This window comes from Elephas maximus, chromosome 9 (genome assembly GCF_024166365.1).
Source record: "Elephas maximus indicus isolate mEleMax1 chromosome 9, mEleMax1 primary haplotype, whole genome shotgun sequence".
In the NCBI taxonomy this organism is placed as follows: domain Eukaryota; kingdom Metazoa; phylum Chordata; class Mammalia; order Proboscidea; family Elephantidae; genus Elephas; species Elephas maximus.
The window spans coordinates 3,150,018-3,174,519 of record NC_064827.1 but is presented as its reverse complement, the minus strand read 5'-3'; the positions used below and the strand labels follow the sequence as shown (position 1 = coordinate 3,174,519).

The 24,502-nt window shown below is 56.9% G+C and overlaps 1 protein-coding gene across 1 annotated transcript; it reads left to right on the top strand.

The window, feature by feature from the left end:
• Positions 1-7,324: 7,324 nt before the first annotated feature.
• AGPAT2 (1-acylglycerol-3-phosphate O-acyltransferase 2) lies at positions 7,325-24,498 on the top strand. Its single transcript, XM_049895666.1, has 6 exons — positions 7,325-7,591; positions 19,309-19,442; positions 19,716-19,891; positions 20,173-20,268; positions 22,625-22,697; positions 23,719-24,498. Exons 1-6 carry the CDS (start codon positions 7,410-7,412, stop codon positions 23,892-23,894), a joined length of 837 nt encoding a protein of 278 aa, XP_049751623.1. The 5' UTR covers positions 7,325-7,409; the 3' UTR covers positions 23,895-24,498.
• Positions 24,499-24,502: the final 4 nt, after the last annotated feature.

Genomic DNA, 24,502 nt, shown 5'->3' with positions numbered 1-24,502 from the left:
AAGGAAAATGACTCAGCACAAAAAATTAAATGGAGCAAAATAACTGTCAACAATACAAAAAAAAAAAAAAGACATCAAAATGACATACCAATAATTATGCTGATTGTAAATGGCCTGAGTGTGCCGATAAAGAGACAGAGAGTGGCAGAATGGATTTAAAACAAAACAAAACACAATCCATCTATATGCTGCCTACAAGAGACACATCTTAGACTTATAGATACAAACAAACTAAAACTCAAAGGATAGAAAAAATATATATCAAGCAAACAACAATCAAAAAAGAGCAGGAGTCACAATATTAATCTCTGACAAGATAGACTTTAATGCAAAATCCACCACAAAGGATAAGGAAGGATATTACATGGTGCCCGGGGAACACGACAGAGTCCCTGACGGGGCAGGAGAAAAGCAGCGTGTAGGACTTAAATTCTAGTAGAAAGGCCAGACTTAACGGTCTGACGGAAACTCTGGTGGCGTAGTGGCTAAGAGCTACGTCTTCTAACCAAGAGTTCAGCAGTTCGAATCCACCAGGTGCTCCTTGGAAACTCTATGCGGGCAGTTCTACTCTGTCCTATAGGGTCGCTATGAGTTGGAATCCACTCGACGGCAACGGGTATAATGGTCTGACAGAGACTGGAGAAACCCCAGAAGACAAGGCCTCTGGACTCTCTGTTAATCCAGAACTAAAACCATTCCCGCAGCCAAATCTTCAGACAAAGGATAGGCTGGACTATAAAACGTAAAATGACATTTGTGAAGAGCGTGCTTCTCAATTCGAGTAGATCCATGAGACTAAATGGGCAGCTCCTGTCCGGAAGCGAGATGGGAAGGCAGAAAGGGAGAGGAGCTGGTTGAACGGACACAGGAAATACTGGGTGGAAAGGAAGAGTGTGCTGTCACATTACAGGGAGAGCAACTAGGTTCACATAAAAAGGTGTGTGTAATTTTTGTATGATAAACTACCTTGAGCTGTAAACTTTCACCTAAAGCACAATTAAAAAAAAAAAAAAGTCAGCTACTACAAACCTCAATGTACAGTTTGGGAAACTGAGGCACAGAGAGGAAGATGCCCGGCCTTCACGACCCACCCTCAACCACTCCGAGTGTGGCACTCCCTTCCCACCTGCCAGGCAGGGAGGGAGAAGAGTCCCACGCGGTGAGAGCCCAGCTGGCCGCCTCCACAGCCCCTTGCCCTGGGTGGTAGCTGGCCAGCAGCAGAATTCGGTGGGGTGAAGCTGTGGGCTGCCCCTTGGCCTCCGGCACTTCCCACCTCAGCTGACCTGGTTATCAGCAGGCAGCTGAGTCAGGGATACCAGCTGGGCCAGAGGTGAGGTGGCCAAAGGGCAGCCTGCCAGAAGAGTACCCCTGGCCGCCTGGCAGGGCTGAGAGATACCAACTCTGGGCAGTAAGGGCCACCTTGTTGCCATCCTGTGAGAAGTCTGCCCCCAGCACCCTCCTCCTGTTCACACGGGGTGGGGGAGCAGTTCCCAGGGGGCCTTGGCCTGGGGAGGAGGCACCCCTCCGACTCCGTCTGACATTGAACTTCCCTGCTGCTCACCCCATCCTGGTCGCTGCAGGGGTTGACAGAGAGAGCCCAGGGGGACGTCCCAGGGAGGCGTTCCAGGCTGTGCAAAGACATGACCTGCATCACACCACTGTGCGGGCTCACCCAGGAGGCTTCCCGAGCCACTCACAACCATCGTCCCATTTAATCGTCACAACGCACCCCACCCAAGGCAGCTAGCACTATCCCCTTTGCACAGATAAGGAAACTGAGGCTCAGAGACAAAGGACTGGCCCAAGGATACCCAAGGCTGGGGGCAGGGCTGGGCAGCCTGGTCTGACCTTGCCTCCTGATACGTCTAGCAGCCCAGGGACCCTGGGGCTGTCCCCTTCCCCCACCCTTCTGGCCCTTGATTTTCCTGGGTGATTGGAGGGTCAGAAGGTGACAGCTGCTATGCTGTAGGGGTGTGGATGCCAGGTGTCTGCCCTGAGGCTGTTGCAGGGCAAGGCTTCCCAGCTTGGGACCAAGTCCTGCCTTGGTTCTTGCCTCCTACTGACCAAGAATGACCGGGAGAGGCTCAGAGGTTCCACACGAACAAAGGTTTATTAGTGACAGAAAGAAAGCAGAGAGGCTCGTGAGGGAGGGACGGAGATGGGCTTCTGCCTACTCTAGCCTCCAGTCTCTCCCCGAATGGAGGTTTTTCCAGAGTTCATAAGGGGTTTTAGGCTGGAAGGATCTCATGTTTTATTCATTGCTTTTGGGGGGGAAAGGCGGGGCTTCCTGTGAAAAGAGGGGTTAAGAAATTAGGTGTGTGGGCATCTGGAGTCAAAGGTGGAGTCGGTTTGGACAATGTCACGTCACCACTGCGCAGTCTCAGTGGCCACTTGACAAGACTGTAGGGTTGCACCTGTTCTCGCTGTGCATGCCCCAGGGAGCGGCTAATTCTGTTTGTCTGGTAGGGAAGATATGTAGAAGTGCAGGCGGTCAGGGTCCAGGATGTGGGTTATCTTGCGACCCCATACCCTACAGTACAGTTCTGAAGAACAACTTACAAGAGAGATATGCAGGACGCCATCCCATAGTGGGATCCTGAAAAACAACTTGAGAGGGATATGCGGGGCTTTGCGTGTCACGGGCTGCATGTGTGGGCTGTCTCGTTACATTACCCACAGGACAGAGTCCCAGATCAACAGTTCTGTTATTCTGGTCTTGAGGCTTTCCAGCCTTCTGTCCCTGTCTCAAGGCTTTCTGCCATTTAGCCCCTCTCAGCCCCAGCTTGACCCTCTGCCTGCGTGAGCTGGCTGTCCAGGGGTGTGCGTGCTCAGACATGGGCTAGTGGGCCTGGGAGACTGTTGGGGCTCTACGCGCTGGGGTGGGCACAGTTCCCCATGCCCCTGCCGGGGGCCCAGGCTGATGGTGGCTGGAAGGCAGGTGAGGGTTTTGTCCTGGAGCCTCATGTTGGGAGCCTCAGGCTCCTGCCACCCTTTGGGGCCTGGTCCTCTCCTAACAGTGTGTGCCCACCCCCTGTGGCATCCTCCAAGTCTCCCAGCCCTGCTCCAGCTGACTTTCCTGCCCAGAAATCCTCTGGGAGGCAGAGCCACAGGACAGCATGCTGCCCTCCCCAGCCACGTGGCCTGGAGCTGCCCCCCCAGCCCCACCCCACAGGACCCCACAGAGCGTCCAGGCTCCCTGTGCCTGGGGCTTTGTGGTCTCCTGCCCTGCTTCCCTGGGAGGTGGGGCACTGGGCCACGGGGCTGCCGTATTTACAGATGGGGGATGGCATCGGCGCCCCGATGAGCACCTCAATAGGTCAGAAGACACACAGCCCAGGCCCGCTCTGCCGGCCAGCTCCCAGGAGGCCACCCACTCTCCCCCTTGAAGGGGCCTCATCCTCAATGCCACCCTCCCTTCCTCCTCAGAGCTGCCCCCCACCCCCCCAGAGGGAGCAGGAGGCTCAAGAGGGGCTGCCCTGCCCCCTCCTCTTGCCACATCTGTCCCTGATCTTACTGGATGGCTTGAGAGCTCTCCTGCCCTGGCTTCTTTCCTGGTATTTCTTTTTCCCCTGGCAAGTATGAAGGGAGAGAGAGGCTGGGCCCCCAAAGGTCAGGGCGCGCCACCTTCTTCTGATACTTGATGAGTCAAAGTGTGCAGTGGCTCCACTTCCTGCTGGGCGAGGGAGTCCACCCACACCAGTATTTCCTCTCAGTCAGGTAAGACAGCACCCCCATTCTATAGACGAGCAAACTGAGGCTCAGGCATGTTGGGTCACTTGGAGTTTGAAGCCAGACCTGCCTGATTTCCAAGCCGGGGTTCTCACCCTGGCCCCTCGTGGCTAGCATCGCCATGCCGGGAAGAGATGGCACAGTGCAGTGGGGATTGGGGGGAGATTAGCTGACCCCACACTGTCTAGTTAGTCAAGAATCTCTGATTCATAGGGAAAATCTCTTCTCAGCATCCCCTGCAGCCCAGAAGGTTCCCTGGAACAGGGCTTTCTGGAAGCAAAAGGGTTTTTATCAATGTCTCAAATACAACATTGAAATATTGAATATCTGTTTTCAAATACACCCCTTGTCTGATGCCCTCCCTGGAAGAGACCCCCCACCCAGTCTCCTGCAGTTTCCGGCCTTCGCCACCCCTCTGGTTGGGGAAAAGAGGACATTTCTTTTCAACATTTCCCCAAGAGGACAGAACTGGGGGAGGAGGTGAGACTGGCTAACAGCCTCCCCAGAAAGCCTTGCCTGACAGGCCCAGCCCCTCTGAAGCTGCTCACCCTACCCCCACCCCAGGGAAGTCAGGTGACTTTCATTTCTGGGAACCTCTGTCTCCCATCGGTAAAATGGGGATTCATTCAGTTTTTTTAAATTATTATTGTAGTAAGATACACAACAAAACAATTGCCATTTCAACTTCGTTCGCTCTGTAGAGGAGTGTTGAGGAGCACCTACTTACTATGTGACAGGCATTGTTCTCAGAGGGGCCATTCCAGCAGCCGCCCCAGTAGCCTCCCAGGCCCACCAGCCCATGTCTGAGCACGCACACCCCTGGACGGCCTGCTCACGCAGGCAGAGGGGCGAGCTGGGGCTGAGAGAGGTGAACGGCAAAAAGCCTCCAGGGAGATGCTGAGTGTCCACACCCCCCCAGAGCCAGCTATCATCTCGCCCCACAGCCAGTCACCCAGGAAAACCAAGGCCCAGAAGGGCAGGGGTGAGGACAGCCCCAGGGTCAGTCCTTTCTCTTGGGGCCTCAGTTTCCTTATCTGTGCAAAGTGGGTAGTGCTAGCTGCCTTGGGTGGGGGGCGCTGTGAGGATTAAATGGAACGATGGTCGATGGTCGTGCCTCCTGATGGTGTGACACAGGTTACCTCGCTGCACAGCCTGGGATGTCTCAAGGCCCTCTTTGTCACTATCTGGGATATCTCCAGGCCTTTCCATTCCCCTGCAGCAGCCAGGACAAGGGCGAACAACAGGGAGGTTCAGAGTCAGACAGAGTCAGACGGGTACCTTACCCCCAGGCCACAGCCCTGAGGGAGCTGCACTTCCCTGTGAAGGAAGGAGGGTGCTGGGGGCAGGCCTCACAGGGTGGTGATGAAGGGCCAGACAGCAGACAACTAAGCCATAGTAAGCGTTAGACAGAAATGGAACGCTGGTGAGTGATGGGTGGGGGCCGGGGGCCTCAGGTAGAGAAGAACAGCCTGTCAAACAGCAGTTTCTGTCCCACCCAATGCCGTAAGGCACATGAGGACCCTCAGGGGCCCAGCTGCAGTCTCCGGGAAAGGCAGTGGAAGGCACTGCCAAACCCCACCCATCTCAGAAGCCCACCAGTGACCCAGCCTCCCCCCACCCCCTGGCTGTACCCACCAACACTCCCTCCCGGAGTCTGGCTGTCGCTGGCCCAGGGAACCAGTTAACCCTGGGGTCTGTGGCCCCTCTCAGTCTCCTGGGGACGCAGGACGGCACCTGGGGCTTGGCCTCCTCGAAGTGGGTCGGCGCCCTGTTCCAAGAGTAGGAGCTGATACAGCATGGTGGCTGGTGGGCGGCTTCGGACAAGTGCCGGACAAGTCAGACTAGAGAACTTGATGGGTTTTATTGTGAACTCCCAGGGTCTGACCGAATGGAAGATGCTCCACTTTCATGGGAAGACAAGAACGCCTGTGACCAGGTCACTAATTCTTGTATACAGCGGGGGAGACCTGGGTTCGAGTTCCGGCCAGCGCACCTCTTACACAGCCACCAGTGGAGGACTGCATGTTGTTACGACGCTGAACAGGTTCCGGCAGGGCTTTCAGACTAAGACAAACTAGGAAGAAAGGCCTGGCAACCTACTTCTGAAAAACCAGCCAATGAAAGCCTGAATTTCTTTATGTGGAGTCGCCATGGAAACCCTGGTGGCGTAGTAGTTAAGCTCTATGCCTGTTAACCAAAAGGTCAGCAGTTCGAATCCACCAGGTGCTCCTTGGAAACTCTATGGGGCAGTTCCACTCTGTCCTATAGGGTCACTATGAGTGGGAATCAACTCAACAGCAGCGGGTTTGGCTTGTTGTTGTCTGGAGTCGCCCTGAGTCAGGGGCTGACTGAAGGCAGTTAACACAAGGACAAGCCTCTGGCAGGAATCCCCCTCTTCCCCTGCCCTTAGGGCTGAGTTCCCCACTCCTCTGGAGAGCCACACTCAGTGCAGTCGGGGAGGTGCCTCAGTGAAATGTTTTAGTAACCGGTTACGCCAGCACCTGAATAAAAGCGGAGAGAGTAATGCCTTCTTGGCCACCGTGGGAGTGCCTGGGAAACTTCACAAAGTGCAGCAGACACACTGATCCCTGGGGGCCATGGGAAGATGGACCTGTCCTGAAAGGAAACTGTGTTGTAAAGCCCAGTCGGCTCTCTAGCCCACAGAGGTGACCTGGACTGCTGCCGCAGGGTCCCCTCCTCCTAGGACAACCATGGCCCTTGCCCAAGTGAGCATCCACTGCACCCCTGCGGTGCTAGGTGGCTGGTCCACTGAGCTGAACTCAATCACCTGATACCTGTGGCAGGGGCACCCCGTCCCTGGTGACACACTTTCTCCAGAAAGCAGGCAGCTGGTCCTGGCCAGTCATGCCAGCCTCCGCTCCCAGCTGCCCAGAAACATGCCCCAGTCCAACTGCACCACCCAGGTGTCCTCTCTGGAAGGCCCCCAGGGTGGGGGTATCCTGAAGGACTGGGAGGCCCCCTGCTTCAGTCTCCCAGGCCCTGCCCAAGGGGACTGGAAGGGGCAGCCTCCCATGCAGGTGGCCGTTGGTCGCTGGGCAGTTAAAGGGTCCATTTGTGTGGTGACAGGGCGGGCACAGGCTGCCCCGTCCTTGGGCCGCCTTTACGCCCTCGGGGAGCAGTGGTTCCCGGCTCATGGGCGGTGGCCAGCCCCGGCTGCGGAGAGGCCTGGGGTGTTGGGGTGGGGTGTGGCGAGCGCTGATGCCCGGTGACCCGGCAGCTGGGATGGAGGGATCGGGAGGCTAGGGAGGGCTTGGTGCCAGCGCCCAGGTGACGGGGTGAAGAGGGGCAGTGTCGCGGAGCAAAGAGGCCCAGGGTGGGGGCGGCACCCGAGCTGGGGTGACCGAGCTTGGGGCGCGGGGTTGGACGCCGGGAACGGGGGCGGTGCCGAGCCCAGGGGCCGGGTGACGGGGGGGTGAGTGTCCCGGGGCTGGTCTGCGGGCGCGCGGCGGCCAGGCGTCGCGGGGCGGGGCGGCCGCACCTCCGCGCTTCTTCGGCCGCCCCGCCCCCTGCCTCGTAATAAGGGGCGCGGCAGGCGGGGCGGGGGCAGCGGAGCCACCACCCAGCGCAGGCCCGCCGCCCGCCCGCCGGGGAGGCGCCCGGAGCAGCGCCGTCGAGGCCCACGGGCCGCCGGGTGCACGTCCGCCCGGCGCGCCGCCAGCATGGACCTCTGGCCTTGGCTGAGCGCGGCGCTGCTGCTGCTGCTGCTGCTCGTGCAGCTGAGCCGCTCGGCCAAGTTCTGCGCCAAGATCAGCCTGTACTGCGCGCTCTGCTTGGGCGTCTCCACCGTGGCCTCGGTGATCTGCCTGCTGCGCCACGGCGGCCGCACGGTGGAGAACATGAGGTGAGGGCACGCGGGGCCCGGGCGGAGGGGACCCCGGGGCTGGGGAGGCCGGGGGCGGGGGAGCGCCTGGCCGAGGGGGGCGGAGCGCCGGGCGCGGGGGTCGGGGGCCCGCCGCACCGCGCGCTTCCGCTTCCCCAACTTTCTTCTCTCACTTCTCTCCTTCCTGCTCCGCCCGCCCGACCCTCCTGAGCCTCAGGGAGGGCGCGGCTGGAGAGAGGGCCGGGGCGGGTAGGGTCCCCGCCAGGGCGCGTCACAGTGACCCCTCGCCCTTGCCCCGAGGCCCGGCCGGGACGGACACAGGCGTTTGTTTAGATGGGGCTCGGCCTCGGCGCCGCCACCGCGTCCCTGCGCCCGCCTTGGCCGTGCGGGGTGCCGGGCGGCTTTCCGAGAGAAGAGGGCTGGGCCGAGGTGGGAGAGAGGCTCCTGCTTTCCAGCGGGACGGCCGGCGTTCGTCCAGGCCTGGTCCTGTCCTGACCACCGCAGAGTCGGGGTGCGCCGGGCATTGGGGTTTCTCTCCCGCCCACCGCCAGGTGATGAATGCGCCTGTGCCGTGCCCCGCCGGAAGGGTGCTCTGTTGCTTCCTTAGTCGTCTCAGGAAGGTGGAAGGCCCCTGGAGGAGCTGCGTCCCTGCTGGGTGGGATTGGCCCTTGGGGTCCATCCAGCTTCCAAGCAAGGGGAGGGAGCGGGGCGTGGCTGGAACTTTTCCCTGACCAGCACCGCCCCCCCTTCCGTGAGCTTGGCGTTGCCTGGCCGGGTGGTGGGGTCAGGTGGAGCTGACCAGACAGAGACTGGGGGGTGGCTGCCCAGGACTAGGCCCCTTCCTGACTTTTCTCCATGCTTTCGGTCCCTGAGGTCTGCTGCTACATTTCTGCCCTGTTTGGACAGTCTGTCTCGTGGCCGTGGCCTGGCGTGTGGTACATGGCGGTCTTTAAGGCCCCTACTGCCCTGTGTGGTTTACTGCCCTGTGTGGTTTCCTGGGCTTTCCGCCATCTCGGCCCTACCCTATTGGGCAGGCTGATACCCAGGCTTCCTGGTCCCCAGGCCATCTTCAGGGGCACATAGAAGCCCCAGGTGTAAGAGGTATAATGGTGCCCTAGTAGAGGGTGGTCATGGGGAGGAGACAGAAGGCCTGGCGGGTGCCCAGACTAGTGAATATATCTGCGGTCTGCAGTGACCCCTCAGCCCCAGGATTTCAGACCCCAGGGGCAGCCAGGTGGCGCCTGTCCAGCTGTCATCCCAGGTGGAGGGTAGGAGGGAGGGCTGTTCTGAGGAAGAGACCCCAAGGGCAGGCCTCAGGCACCCAGGTCAGGGCATTGCTCAGTAACCCCCCCGCCCCCGCCCCAGGCAGGGGGTTCCAAGCAGGGACCTCAGCTCAGCCCTGCTGGGCCTGGACCAGAGAAGCCGGCAGCTTCCGAGCAGAAACGGCAGGGCATCTGTCTGTGGGGTGAGGCTGGTGGGCTCCTTGGAGAGGGTTCTGAGACCTGCGGGAGCCCTGGGGTGTCCTGGGGTGCCGGGAAGGAACTGAGCCCTGTGTGGGGCAGGCCCAGAAGTGGCAGGTCTGTTTTGGAGCTGATTCCCCTCTGTTCTGTGTCTTGTCATCAGTGGCCTCTTTACAAACAGCTCCTGTCTTTACAAGCCCTGACTTACTCTCCCAGGTGACCCTCGACTATAAAGCTGACTCCCAGGAGTTGTGTCACAAATCTAGAGCTGCCCTTCTGGTGGTGGTGGACGGGGGCCTGGGGGAGGCGGTAGGCCAGCCCTCCAGCCCTCACTCTCCAGCCCCACCCTGAGCCATCCCAGGCCTGGCCTTTGGACCACCCATCTCGCCTGGCCTGGAAGTAGTCTCCTTGGCCCCCAGCCTCACCTTGATTAGGGCCAACAAGGCCATCCTCCTCAGGGCCCTGAAGGCTCTGGGTGCCTTGTGGGACTTACTCACCACCCTCCCCTCCCCAGGGTAGTTCCCAGATTCAGTTTCTGCAAAGGGGCCTCTTCTGGGGATGCTGATGAGGTAACAGCCCGTGCTTCGTTCCTGCTGGGACGCCAGGTCCCCGGGGAGGAGGGAGGGCTGGTGGGTGGGGCCGTCTGGGGGCACCTCCCTTCCGCCCTGGGGCCCCTGCCTCCCCAGGTCCCACAGTGTCACATGAGGGCTCCCAAGACTCACTCCCCAGGGGTGGGTAAGAGTGGAGAGTAGGGAAGGCTGAGTCAGGGTGGGGGACCACTGAACATGAGTTCCCGGGGGTGTGGCTGGAGAGAGGTCGGAAATGCAAGAGAACAAGGAGGTGCTGCTGTGCCTCTGGCAGCTGGTCAGCAAGGACCCTGGAGGGTGGGGGAGGAAGGGGAGGGGCTGAGTGGTACACCCCTGCCCCTTCCAGCCCCTCCTAGGCTGGGTCATGCCAGGCCTTCACCAGCATGTCCTGGACCCCTGGGCATCCAGGTGCCTAGCTCTCCTCATTGCCTCCAGTCCCGCCCCGACTTCGGGAAAAGAACATGCCTTCCCTCCCCCACCGTCTTCAGTGCCGCCGTCCTGCCCCCCCCATCTCTTGAGCACCTACTGTGTGCCACAGACACCGCTCAGCCTCAGGAATAGGGGTTACTCCCTGCTCCAGTTTACGGAGGAGGAGACTGAGGTTCAGAGAAACCGCTTGCAGCTAAGACCCCTGGGGTAGGGGAGGAGGGGTTGCCCAGAGGCGTGGAGCTGGGACCTGGGTGGGGAGTGATTTCAGAGTCTGTTTTTCATTTTCCTCTGTGTGTAGCCTGGTGCCAGGGTGAGGGCTAGATTTTGGGGGAGTCCTCCAGGCAGGCTCCTGAAGAGGCCTTTCCTGTGTGGCATGGAGCTCTGGGTGTGTAGGGAACAGTGATGGGAACAGAAGGGCCGAGGGCAGCCTGCCAGGAGTGGGCTCAGGGGCTGGGACTGAGGATCCCCCAGGCCCATGGAGTCCACTGAGGCCTCCACCATTTGCGAGGCTGGGGGTAACCAGGAGCCTGTTTCCTCATCCTGGGGGGCAGGTGCTGTCTGACAGCCGTTTGACAGGAAGGCTAAGCTATGTGCCTTAGGGTTGGGCACAGCTGCAGGTTTCAGAAAACCCTAGTAACAGTGGCTTAACCGAGAGGTTTGTTTTTCTTGTGCATCAAAGGAGACCAGCTTGGGGCTGCAGAGTGTTCTGGCTCCTCTGTCCTGTGGCTCCACCATTCTCAGGGTCCAGGAGGCCACCACTGTGGCCACGTTCTAGCCACTACGGTCAGAAGAAGATGTCCCATTGGGGACATTTTTTGCTTCCATCCTAATGGCTAGAGCCTTGTTGTCATAGCAACTGGTAGCTGCAAGGGATGCTGGGAAGTGAAGTCTCCTTTGGGGAGCAGGTGCCTGAGCTCAATGCTGTCCATGTCGGTCAGGGCTCAAACCCAGAACGGCCCAGCCTCTTAGTGCTGCTGGGCTGCATCCAGGCCTGGCCCTGGGTGGATGGCTGAGTCAAGACGGTGTAGTCAGGGAGGCCTGGCCCTAGCACACATCACTGCCCAACCAGTGTGGGGCTCGTCTGGGGCCTGGGCTCACGGGGAAGCTCCCTGGTTCTGCTAGGGGCCAGTCTCCCTTCCCCCTGGAGGCAGCCATCCTGCTCATTAGTGAGTGGGTGGGTGGAGGCCCTGGCAATCTGGACTCCAGCTCTGGAGGCCCCGCCACCCTCTCCCCCTGTTCCTCCAGTCCTGGTGAATCCCCTTTTTAACACCTCCAGGCATTTGCGCAGGCTGGGACCCCCCCATCCCCATGCCCCTTCTTTGTGACCCAGCTTTGGATGACACTTGTCAGAAACTCCCCTGGGCTGCCAGGTGGCCTCGTCACCTGAGCGCTGCTTGGTGGCCTACGCACAGCCTTCCCGCCAGGGCCTCCGTCCCTCGGCTGACCTCCCCAGGGGGTCTGGCCGAGGATGGGCCAGCTTCAGCCCCACACGACTGCCCAGGTCCCCAGCGAACGGCCCCCCACCCAGGAGCAGGCTCTAGGGTGAGGGTCGGAGTGGGGCTGTGAGGACAGGCGGGCAGCTGGGCTGTGGCCTAGACACTGGCCTTGACCCAGCTCCCCACTGCCTGAACAGGTGCTGGCTGGGGGAGGGGTAGGCCACCACACTGAGGGATCTCTGGCTTGAATTTACTCAGAATTTTTCTTCTTGTGTCATTGTCACCATAGCCACCATCTGTGGTTGCTGGGTGCTCCAGGGCCTCACAGCCTGGTCACGTTAACCCTCCACACCCGCCACTTCCTGGACAGGAAGTGGCCACTTAGAGAGGTTGAGTGCCCTGCACAAGATGAGGAGGCTGGCAGAAAGGAGCCAAGGTCTGTGCACCCCAAAGGCAGAGCACCTGGGGCCAAACTCCGAGGGTTCAAGACGTCTGGGCCTTTTGTGGCGCTCAGTCCTAGGCTGGTGGTTCTGATCCGGATCCTGACACTGAGAAGACCTGGGTAGGGCAAGGACACCCCCTACCACCAGCTTTGGGGAGGGGGCTGCCCCTGCAGGGTGTGGAAGGGGCCCCTTCTACCACAGTCAGCAGTGGCCCCACAGGGCTGGGCTGGGCACTTAACCCATCCTTGGGCCATCTGGCTCCAGGCCCGCTGCTGGGGAGGCCAGGAGCCTGAGGCTGGAGGACACTGGAAGTGGCCAGATCTGTGAGCGCTGGACCAGTACCAGTGACATCTGGCCCAGTTTTGGGGCCCTAGCTCCTTTGCGGGAAGGAATGGGGCTGCCCCTCCCCACCTCGGGTTGATGCGGGGAGTGGTCTGGCCGATTTGAGCTTTCTGCTGCAAAAGGCCAGAGCCAGCTGCCCAGCCCTGCTAGGGATCGAGTGAGGGCTTTAGAGCCCCCAGGGAGGCCTCAATGACACCCATACGGCAATTCCATCTGCAGTTCTGAACACTTGGGATGAGGAGCCCTGGGGACACCTCAGCATGTCCTCTGGCCGGCATCATTCACATGATCAGAAGTGGGGTTAAGGCCTAACATAGCCACCTTGCTGTGTGACCTTGGGCAAGCTGCTTCACCTTGCAGAGCCTTGCTGCTTTCCCATTTGGTCTGTGGAATGGGTGTAATAACTGGGTTCATCTGTGAGCTGATGGAACAAAAGGAGACAATTCGCACCAAGCCCGTGGTGCAGTGCTTGGCACAGACTCGAGCATTGGTCAAGCGCCTGCCATTACAGTGGTGGCATTACCGTGGCCACCTCCTCTGTTAGAACCACGCTTGCCAGCACAGGGACCCCAGCACGGCGCCTGGTGCACACGGCACCTACAGAGAGCGGTCTGCTTCCTTCCTCTTCGAGGAAACATTTCAAAATGATATCTACTTTTCACTTTTACACCAAAACGTGAAAATGCAGGACATTAGGAGAGGAGAACGCAGGCGCCGCATGAAGGGATTCCTCAGCCTTGAGTCCAATTCCTCTGCCCCCCGCCCCAGCCCCCATGCGCTCTTTTTTCTTAGCCTATTAAAAAAAAAAAAAATTTTTTTTTTTTTTTATCGAGTGCACCAGCTGCCACCTGGAGCCTGAGGTTGGCCAGTTTACCTGAGCTTAATTAATTATACATGCTCGGAGAGCTCTACCCTGGGACCCTCAGTCTCCTCCAGTTCTTGTGACCTGGACCCACCCATGGTGGTCCAGACCGTTCATCAGGGGAAGCCTGGGCTTATCACTAGGAAAGAAGCATGGAAAGGGGTCTGCCCAGTGCAGTTTACACACAGTATCTCTCACAGATGAAAATGTTACAGTATAGCAAATGTGTCAAGAAGCTAAAAAGTATGGATAGAAAGAGGAAACTTAAAAAGGCCACTGAGAGAGAGGAGGGGGGAAGAGAGAGACGGAGAGAGAGAGAAGCGGGTGGGAGGAGAGAACTCCGCACATTTCGGGATGTATTTGTGGGAATGCAAATGACGTTGTAGTCACCATTATAAGTAGTATATTATGATATCTGCGATATGCAGGTGACACAACCCTGCTTGCTGAAAGTGAAGAAAACTAGAAGCACTTATTGATGAAGATCAAAGACTACAGCCTTCAGTATGGATTACACCTCAACATAAAGCAAACAAAAATTTTCACAGCTGGACCAATAAGCAACATCATGGTAATGGGAGAAAATATTAAAATTGTCAAGAATTTCATTTTATCCGTCCACATATGAGCAGCTGATATTTGACAAAGGCCCAAAGTCAGTTAAATGAGGAAAAGACTGTCTCTTTAACAAATGGTGCTGGCATAACTGGATATCCATCTACAAAAAAATGAAACAAGACCCATACCTCACACCATGTACAAAAACTAACTCAAAGTGGATCAAAGACCTAAATATCAAATCTAAAACGATAAAGATCATGGAAGAAAAAACAGGGACAATGCTAGGAGCCCTAATACATGGCATAAACAGTATATAAAACATTACTAACTATGCAGAAGAAAAACTAGATAACTGGGAGCTCCTAAAAATCAAACACCTATGCTTATCCAAAGAGTTCACCAAAAGAGTAAAAAGATCACCTATAGACTGGGAAAAAGTTTTTAGCTATGACATTTCTGATCTCTAAAATCTATAAAAAGACAAATAACCCAATTAAAAAAAGGGCAAAGGATATGAACAGACACTTCACTAAAGAAGACATTCAGGCAGCTAACAGATACATGAGGAAATGTTCACCATCATCAGCCATTAGAGAAATGCAGATCAAAACTACAATGAGATACCATCTCACCCCAACAAGGCTGGCATTCATCCAAAAAACACAAAATAATAAATGTTGGAGAGGTTGTGGGGAGACTAGAACACTTATACACTGCTGGTGGGAATGTAAAATGGTACAATCACTTTGGAAATCAATTTGGCACTTCCTTAAAAAATTAGAAATAGAACCACCATACGATCCAGCAATCCCACTCCTTGGAATACATCCTAGAGAAATAAGAGCCTTTACATGAACAGATATATGCACACCCATGTTCACTGCAGCACTGTTTACAATAGCAAAAAGATGGAAGCAACCAAGGTGCCCATCAATGGATGAATGGATAAATAAATTATGGTATATTCAAACAATGGACTGCTACGCAACGATATAGAACGATGAATCCGTGAAATATTTCGTAACATGGAGGAATCTGGAAGGCATTATGCTGAGTGAAATCAGTCAATTGCCAAAGGACAATTTATGAGACCATTATTATAAAAACTCAAAAAATAGTTTAAACAGAGAAGAAAATATTCTTTGATGGTTATGAGAGTGGGGAAGGAGGGAGGGAGGGAGAGGGGTTTTCACTAATTAGATAGTAGATAAGAACTATTTTAGGTGAAGGGAAAGACAACGCACAATACAGGAGAGGTCAGCACAACTGGACTAAACCAAAAGCAAAGAAGTTTTCTGAATAAACTGAATGCTTCGAAGGCCAGCATAGCAGGGGCAGGGGTTTGGGGACTATGGCTTCAGGGGACATCTAAGTCAATTGGCATAATAAAATCTATTAAGAAGACATTTGGCATTCCACTTTGGAGGGTGGCATCTGGGGTCTTAAACGCTACAAAGCAGCCATCTAAGATGCATCAGTTGGTCTCAACCCACCTGGAGCAAAGGAGAATGCAGAACACCAAGGACACAAGATAATTATGAGCCCAAGAGACAGAGAGGGCCACATGAACCAAAGACTACATCAGCCTGAGACCAGAAGAACTAGATGGTGCCTGGCTACAACCGATGACTGCCTGACAGGGAACACAACAGAGAACCCCTGAGGGAGCAGGAGAGCAGTGGGATGCAGACCCCAAATTCTCCTAAAAAGACCAGACTTAATGGTCTGAGACTAGAAGGACCCTGGAGGTCATGGTCCCCAGACCTTCTGTTAGCCCAAGACAGGAACCATTCCCAAAGCCAACTCTTCAGACAGGGATTGGACTGGACTATGGGATAGAAGGAAACCCTGGTGGTGTAGTGGTTAAGTGCTATGGCTGCTAACCAAAGGGTCAGCAGTTCGAATCTGCCAGGTGCTCCTTGGAAACTGTATGGGGCCGTTCTACTCTGACCTATAGGGTCGCTATGAGTCAGAATTGACTCGACGGCACTGGGTTTGGTTTGGTTTTTCTATGAGATGGAAAATGATACTGGTGAGCAGTGAGCTTCTCGGATCAAATAGACACATGAGACTATGTGGGCATCTCCTGTCTGGAGGGGAGATGAGAAGGCAGAGGGGGTCAGAAGGTGGCCAAATGGACACAAAAATAGAGCGGAAAGGAGTATACTGTCTCATTAGGGGGAGAGCAACTAGGAGTATATAGCAAGGTGTATATAAATTTTTGTATGAGAGACTGACTTGTAAACTTTCACTTAAACCACAATAAAAATTAAAAAAAAAATTCTTTTCATTTTACTTGGATCCGTAATCAACAGCCATGGAAGCAGCAGTCAAGAAATCAAAAGATGCATTGCATTGGGCAAATCTGCTGCAAAGGGCCTCTTTAAGGTGTTGAAAAGCAAAGATGTCACCTTGAGGACTAAGGTGTGCCTGACCCAAGCCATGATATTTTCAGTCTCCTCATATGTATGTGAAAGCTGGACAATGCATAAGGAAGAACGAAGAATTGGTGCCTTTGAGTTATGGTGTTGGCGAAGGATGTCGACTATACCACGGACTGCCAAAGGATGAACAGATGTGTCTTGGAGGAAGCACAGCCAGAACGCTCATTAGAAGCGAGGATGGTGAGACTGTCTCACATACTTTGGACACCTTATCAGGAGGGACCAGTCCCTGGAGAAGGACATCGTCCTTGGTAAAGAAGAGTCAGTGAAAAAGAGGAAGACCCTCAACAAGATGGATTGACACAGTGGCTGCAACAATGGGCTCAAATATAGCAACGACTGTGAGAATGGCGCAGGACCGGGCAGTGTTTTGTTCTGTTGTACATGGGGTCGCTATGAGTCAGAACTGACTCGACAGCACTTAACAACAACATTAAAAGTAAAATGTAAATTATTGACCTTTTTCTAGCCGGCTGGGTTGTGGGCTGTGAAGTGAGCCCTAACCGGTATCACTGTTCCCGAGTGGGCGTCGAGGGGCTGCAGGCTCTCCCGCGCTGGCCCGCAGCAAATGTCTGCAGACTGCCGCAGGGTGAAGCCCTGCAGGGGAGCACGGAGACCGAAGGGACCGGGCCTCTGAGGGCTTTGGCGGGGCTGCCACTCTGCCCTCCTGCTGGCAGCTCCCAGCTGCTCCGCCGGAGGCCTCGCCCTGGGGCCAATCTAGTGTTACCAGTCTTTCCAGTCTGTGCCAGTCGGAAGGCTGGAAAAGGGGGTCTTGTTTCAATTTGCTTTCTTGGCTTGCTGCTGTTGTTGCCTCCAGTTGATTCAGACTCACGGAGACCCCACGTGTGCAGAGTCAAACTGGTCCACAGGGTTTTCACGGCAGTGGCCTTTTGAGAGCAGATCACCGGGTCTGTCTTCTGAAGCTCCTCTGGGGGGGTTCGAACCACCAACTTTTTGTCTAGTAGTCAAGTGCTTAACTGTGCTACCCAGGGATCCCTCTGTTAGCAACATTGCTTTTTTCCTTGCTCATTGGACGTTGGCATTTGTGTGTGTGCACCTATGTGTGTGTGTGCATGTGCAAGTTCATGCATGATGTGTATGTGTGCATGTGAGTTCATGCATGTGATATGTATACGTGCATGTGCGTGTGTGTGTGCATGCATTGTCTGCTTCTGGCCTTTCCTGTCTCCTTCAAGCCTCACAACCACCCTAGAAACCAGTAGGTCCTCAGGTGGGTGTGCCCAGTGGTCTGAGGCTGGGACATCTGAGGTGGAGGCCCCCAGCTTCCAGATCTAGGGAAGGATGGGCAACCTAATCCTTAGAGCAGCCCCAAGCCTCAGTCTTCCCCTCTGCAAGATGGGATAATGAGAGCTGCCCTTTCCGTTACGAGTGCTAATGTGAGTCCTGTGAGAGGCACGGCTGGTTAAGGGTGCCTTTGAGTCCAGGACCCAGCTTTGACTGCTGTTTCGAGCTAGCTCTCTGACCTGGGGCAAGTTACCTAACCTCTTCTGTAGAGGGGGAAAAACAGCCCTACCTCCTGGGGCTGTTGGCTGGGCAGGGAGACGTGGACAGTTCCAGGGTTAGGAGCCCTCAGGGCAGTGGCCGACACATCCCAAACCCTCTGTCATCCACCAGGGATCAGAAGGACCCAGGGGCCCCACAGGGAGCCACTGAACAGTGAGCACACACCTTGGGGCTGCAGCATCCCATTAATGAGCAGATGTGCCATCCCGGGTGTGAGCAAGGCTTCCCTTGGTGGAGCAGGACCGTGGCCAGCCTTTCTTTCTGGGTCCACCTGCCTCCTTCATCCCCAGCCAGCCACCTGCAACACAGTCTCTTTGGACAACTGGAGCTGGGCGTGGGAGACTTGACACTCCCCATGGATATATCTGGGTGACCCCATTGTGTGCAGCTTTGGGGAGCCAGTCTCATGTTCACACATGTCCAGGTCTGCCTCCCCAGAAGGATTTGCCACCCATGGGTGCAGGGGCTACATGGGGTGGACGGAACGTGAGCCTCTGAGCCTGGTTTCCTGGACCACGTCCTGCATCATTGACTTGGTGTGACCACGGGCAGTCCACATAACCTTTCCAGCCCAACTAGGTCATCTGTAAAATGAGATCACTAGGGCAAATCTGTAGGGCCACAGTGAGGAAAGAGCAGTGATGCCGCAAGAGCTCCTGGGAAGCTCTTCCCTTGCTCCTGACATGGTCTCCCTGGCTTGCGCTGCCTTGAAGGGATGGTCACTTTCCTTGGCTCAGGTCCAGTCCCCTTTCAGGGTCTTCCCTTGTGTGGGGTCCTTCAGTCTGACACAGCTCAGCTCTGGTCTTTCAGCTACCTTACCTCCCCACAGCCTTCTCCCCCGCTGCCAGCCCCCCCTATGTTGTGAGCCCCTCTGGGTCCCAGACTTCGCTGCACTGCTGGGCGTGCCTCTCTGGGAGGGCTGAGGGAGTGAGGGTATGGGGGGCACCAAGGGGCAGACTCTTGATAAGCAGATTGGGAGGTAGACACTTCCCTTTTGGGAAGCTTAGCCCTTCAAGCTTTCCCTCCCTTCCTCTCTTGGGGGCCAGGCAGGAGCGGCTGGTTCTAGTCTATGGATGGGACCTGGAGGCACAGGAGGGAAGGGCTGGCTCGGGGTCATACAGCCAACCATGATAGGACTGAGCCTGCGGATGAGGGTCCTGGGGCTGTCAGGACAAAGTGCCATAGCAGGGGGGCTCTGGGTGTTCTGGAGACAGAAGTCACAAATCAGGGTGTGGGCAGGGCTGTGCTCCCTCCAGAGCCTCTAGGGGAGGATCCTCCCTTGCTCTCCCAGCTTCTGGTGGGTTCTGTACTCCTGGCATTCCTTGGCTTGTGGCAGCACCCTCCATCTCTGCCTCCGCCTGCACGTGGCCTGCTCCCTGTCTCTGTCTCTTCCGTTTATAAGGACACTCCCCAATCCACCGAGATCTCATCTTGATTATAGCGCAAAGACAGTGTTTCTGGGTTAAGATGTGGACATGTCTTTTGGGGGACACAATTCAACCCCTAACAGCCCGGAACCCCAGGCCTGGTCTGGTCTAACAGTGGTTGTTCTGCGGGGGATCCCGGCTGCGACTCTCTCAGCCCCACGTGTGTGCTCAGATGCTCTTCCCACACCGTGACAGGGCTGTGCTGACCGGCATCTCCCTGCAGAATCATCAGCTGGTTTGTACGCTCCTTCAAGTACCTGTACGGCCTGCGCTTTGAGGTCCACGGCCTCGAGAAGCTGGAGGCGGACCAGCCCTGTGTCATCATCTCCAACCACCAAAGCATCCTGGATATGATGGGTAGGCGGGGCCACGGGGGGCTGGGGGGTGCTGCTTCTGGGGCAGAGGTGGGGCTGGATGAGCAGAGGGCCGACACAGGGCAGGGCAGGGGGCCTTGGCCTTCCTCCAGCCCCCAAAACTGGCTAGCCTGGAGCTGGGTACTGCAAGCAGAAAAGTGAGGCTCAGAGAGCCTGAACGACTTGCCCAGGCGGCTAGTGGGAAGGCTGGGCCTCAGGGAGGTAGCAGGCCAGGGCTCTGAGGCTCCTCTTCCACCCCCACCCCTGCCCTGCACAGGCCTCATGGAGACCCTCCCCAAGCGCTGCGTGCAGATAGCCAAGCGGGAGCTGCTGTTCCTGGGCCCCGTGGGCCTCATCATGTACCTAGGGGGTGTCTTCTTCATCAACCGGCAGCACTCCAGCACTGCGGTGACCGTGATGGCAGAAGTGGGCGACCGCATGGTCAGGGAGAACGTGAGTGCCCAGGCGGGAATGGGGACATTCATGCAGTGTCCTTGTGGTGAAAAACAACAGGCGCCCAGACAGTACTGTGTGTGACTTGGCTTTGGCAGAAAACGTGCATCAGAGATTCCTGTCTGTAATCACACAGAGGTCTGGATCGGTGCTCCTATCAGCCAGCGGTGGGCTCACCTGGGAAGAGGGGAGGGAGCATGGCCCTTGGGGCCACCCCAAGACCATAAGGTGACTGAAGAGCTGCTTTCTGTCCGTCCCCCCCACCCCCGCACACCCTGCAGCTCAAAGTGTGGATCTACCCTGAGGGCACACGCAACAGCAATGGGGACCTGCTGCCCTTCAAGAAGGGTGCCTTCTACCTGGCTATCCAGGCCCAGGTACTCCGGCCTTCCCCTGGGCAGGGGCGGGAGGCAGGCCCACGTTGGCTTAAGAGCTGCAGGTGACCACCCTGCCAGCCTGGGACAGACGGCTGCCATAGGGCAGGTGACAAGGCCTCACCACCCCTACCTGCTCCCCTGGGGCCCCTCACCCACTCAGAGCCTGGAACTGCCACACTGGAGGTGCTCATCTGCCCACTTTATAGCTGGACAGGGGGTGAAGGCAGGACACAGATGTGGGAGGCCAGGGACACACATGGGCTTTTTGCCAGCTCCCTCCTTCCCTCCCTCTGTCTCCTTCCCTCCATCTCTCTCCTCCTACCTTCCTCTTCTTCCCCCCCCCGCCCCGCTTCCTTCCTCCCTCTCCCCTCTTTCTCCTTCCCTCCCTCTCTCCCCCAAGCTTCAGTGCAGGCAAGCTAAGTGCCCAGTCTCCCAGTAACCCCGGGGGGTGGCGGGGGGCTGGCTGTGGTGTGGGGCAGGCTTGGTCAGAGGAAGCCACAAGCTCCCAGTTGTGGCTTTTCTGGTCCTAGGCCTCCCAGGGGTGCACTTTGTTCTGGGGTGTCCTGGAGTGGGCAGTGGTACTGGGGTAGTCTGTTTTGTGGGGCTGAGATGGGGTGACTCCATTTGAGGCAGGTCCTCTTGTGGGTGAAGGGTATCCTGTCCCACTCCTGAGGGTGCTCCAAGTAGGGGGAGCAGTGGAGGGGGCTTCCATCCTGCCCTTTTGGGGTGGGGGCAGGCCCTGGTGGGATGAGAACCCCCCCATGGTGTCTGCTTTTATCCTGCAGGGAAGTGGGGGGAGGTCTAGTGCCCCCTGGTGCCTGGCCCAGTACAAGGCGGGATGAGGCCCCTTGGAGGCTGGGGTGCCTCACTAACAGCATGGGGGTGTGGGGAGCCAGTGGGGTTGAAGCCAACATGGGCTAGAGGTGGAGGTCCTGGGCTCAGACCTCAGTTCCCTCCAAGCACGGCTCCTCCACTCTGGGGTTTCAGCCTGGCCCCCAAGGGGTGATGGAACACATACCTGGGGCTGATGTCACTTCTACCAGAGGGAGCAGTAGTGGGGGAGGCCAAGAGGAGAGAGACAGATGGAGTGTGGGGGACTGAGACCCGCCGTTTCCTGCTCCCTCCCTCCAGGGCCAGCTCCTCTTTATCTAGGCCCCACCCCACACCATCCTGCTGGTGCTGGGGACAGGTTCCCTGACCTGTCACTGCAGGTTAATGATTACCCCAGGTGACATTGGACATGGGAGTTACTGTTGGACTTGACCCTGCTATCTTCAGGGTCTCCGGAAGGCTGGGCCCTGCCCACGGCTACAGCTGGCCCTGTGTTGTGGGGATGGGGGAGAGGATGGGGTCTTAGTCACTAGTGCTGCTGTAACAGAAATTTTACCACAAGGGGGTGGCTCTAAGGAACAGAAGTTTATTTTCTCACGGTTTAGGAAACTTGCTTTCTTTCTGTTTCTACTCTGGGGGAAGGTCCTTACCTCAACTTCTCTGGTGTTCTCAGAGCTCCTGGGTTCCTTGACGTCTTTCCCCGTTTGTGCTTGCTTTTCTCCCAGCCACCAGGAGCCCTAGTGGCACAGTAGTTAAGAGCTTGGCTGCTAACCAAAAGGTTGGTGGTTCAAACCCACCAGCCGCTCCACTGGAGAAAGATGTGGCAGTCTGCGTCCGTAAAGATGACAGCCTTGGAAACCCTATGGGGCAGTTCTACTCTGTCCTACGGGGTCGCTAGGAGTCAGAATCTACCTGCAGCAAAGGGTTTGGTGGTTTGCTTTGGTCTCTCCAGCCTGACCTCCTTTTATATTTCAAAAGTGATTACAACTGATCTCTGATTACATCCAGACACCCCCTACATCGATTCGGCCTTATTAACATAATAAAGAAAACCCTATTGCCAAATGGGATTACATCCAGAGGCACAGGGGCTAGGGTTCTAACACTTGTTTTGGGGGACACAGTGCAATTCATAACAGATGGGGAAGGGGGATGGGCAGGAAAGACCTAGGTAACCTCCTCCACTGAACCAGACCAGCCCTCTGCCCTGAGAGGTCACAAAGGGGAACCACAGACCCCAGGAGCTAGCACAGGTGAAGGGTGGGAAGGCTTCCTGGAGGAGGTGGTGCTGAGCAGACGTGCAGGATGAGTGCCATACTTGGGCCCCCAGGGGACAGGAGGGGCATCCCTCCTCTAAGGGCTCCACATGCCTGCCCTGCAGTCACAGGGACCCCCAGGGCCTCCCCAGTGCTGTGGGCAGCCCCCAGGTGGGGCTCCCCCACAAGCTCTTCCTTGGCATCGGGGAGGGCTGGGGGTGCCCTGCCAGTCCCAGGGACTGCCCAGGCTTCTGTCTTCCTGCCCACAGGTGCCCATCATTCCTGTGGTCTACTCCTCCTTCTCCTCCTTCTACAACCCAGAGACAAAGCTCTTCACCTCAGGTACACCTGCCCCGTGTGCACATGCAGGTCCACGCAGGCCCCTGATGCACTTCTGGTGGTTACTGTGGGCCAGAGCTCTGCCACACACTGCCCACTGGGTGGATGTGTGGGTGGATGGGTGAATGGATAGATGGTTAACTAGGTGGGTGGATGGGTGGGCAGATGGACAGATGGGTGGGTGGTGGGTGGGTGGATGGATGTATGAGTGGGTGAGTACATGAACAGATGGACAGATGGGTGAGTGGTGGGTGGGTAGGCTGATAGACAAATGGACAGATGGGTGGGTAGTGGGTAGATGGATGGGTAGGTGGGTGGAAGGTCCCAGCCATGGGCCAGGCCTCCCCATCTCATTAGCTCTTCCCAGTGGCCCTACAAGTACAAGGCAGGTGGCATTGGCCCCATTTTTCAGACGAGGAAACTGAGGCTCTAAAAGGGGGCAGGGCAGGTTCACACAAATTTTGCTGGAGGGTGGGTTTCTCACCTGCTATGGTCTCACCTGATTCCCCAAGTAGGGGTGGTGGAGCCAGGGCAGCCCAGCTGACCCAGGGCAACAGTAGGTGCCTCCACATATCTTGGCATCCATTGGCCGCAGAGGTTGGGGCCTCTGCCTCTCCCATCGAATCACCAGGTTCCAGGTGAGGTGCCCTATTTCTGACCATGGGCACCTGACCCCCAGCTGGGACGGTAGGGTTGAGAGTGGAAGGGCAGTCAAGCTTGGTCTCTCCCACATCTGGACTCATTGTGGAGGACAGAGGTTGAATGGAGGGTGGGGGTGACTGGGAAGGGGTGCAAGGGGCCTATGGGAGTGGGAATGTTCAATGTCGTGTTAGTGGTTACCGGGGAGCACACCAGTGTCAAAACCCACTGACCTGTGTGTACCTTGTATATAAATTATACCTCCATTAAAACAAAGCAAGACCAGGCAGGCTGCAGTGTCAGGGGAAGAGCCCGCAAAGGCTTCTGGGAAGGCCCAGTGGTGGGCCTTGGAGGAGGGATTCAGCTGATGCCTGCCCCCTCACAGGAACAATCAAGGTGGAGGTGCTGGATGCTATCCCCACCAGCGGCCTCACCGTGGCCGACGTCCCCAGGCTCATGGACACCTGCCACCGGGACATGAGGAGCACCTTCTTCCGTGTGTCCAAGATGCCCCAGGAGAACGGGGCAAGTGGGGGGCTGCAAGCCCTGCCAGCCCAGTAGCCAAGGCCATGGGCTGCGGGTGAGCAGGATGGGTGGGGGCTGGCCAGAACATGGACAGGGGACGCCCAGGCTGCCAAATATCACTGTCTGTTCCCTAGCTCCCGGCTGTCATTCCGGCCTTGGGCATGGGGTGGCCCCTCCTGTCTCTGGCCTTGGGTTGAGACCCCTGACTTCCCTCAGTGGGAGACTAGGCCGAGCCCTTCCCAGCACTGAGGGCAGGGACCCCCAGACCTCCTGGGCCCTAGGGAGTAAGCATACTCCAGGCTGAGTGGGCCATCTGGTGGCCGACTGGAGCTAAGCTATCAGCCTCAAGCCTTGGGACCAGCCTGTGTGAGCACACTTCCTGGCAGGGGCTCTAGTAAAGCTGTCCTGGGCCCTGCAGTGGCAGAGAGGACAGGCTCCCAGGCCAGGCTGCAACCTGCATGGGCCCTCCTGGAGGCGACAGGGCTGGGGGCGGGTGGGGCGGGCAGGCCCTGTCTTGTGCTGCCCGGCCATAGGACACCAAAGAGAAGGGTCTATGGATTCATCCACCAGCCTGGAGGCACACCTGTGGAGTCGGCATTGCCCTTGGCTGTTATTTTTTATAAACCACTCCTGGAAATGCCTGG

Coding starts and splice junctions, on each gene's coding strand:
- AGPAT2 (XM_049895666.1), top strand. CDS start 7,410: ATGGACCTCTGGCCTTGGCTGAGCGCGGCGCTGCTGCTGCTGCTGCTG. Junction 19,443..19,715: donor AAGCATCCTGGATATGATGG/GTAGGCGGGGCC, acceptor TGCCCTGCACAG/GCCTCATGGAGACCCTCCCC. Junction 20,269..22,624: donor ACCTGGCTATCCAGGCCCAG/GTACTCCGGCCT, acceptor TCCTGCCCACAG/GTGCCCATCATTCCTGTGGT.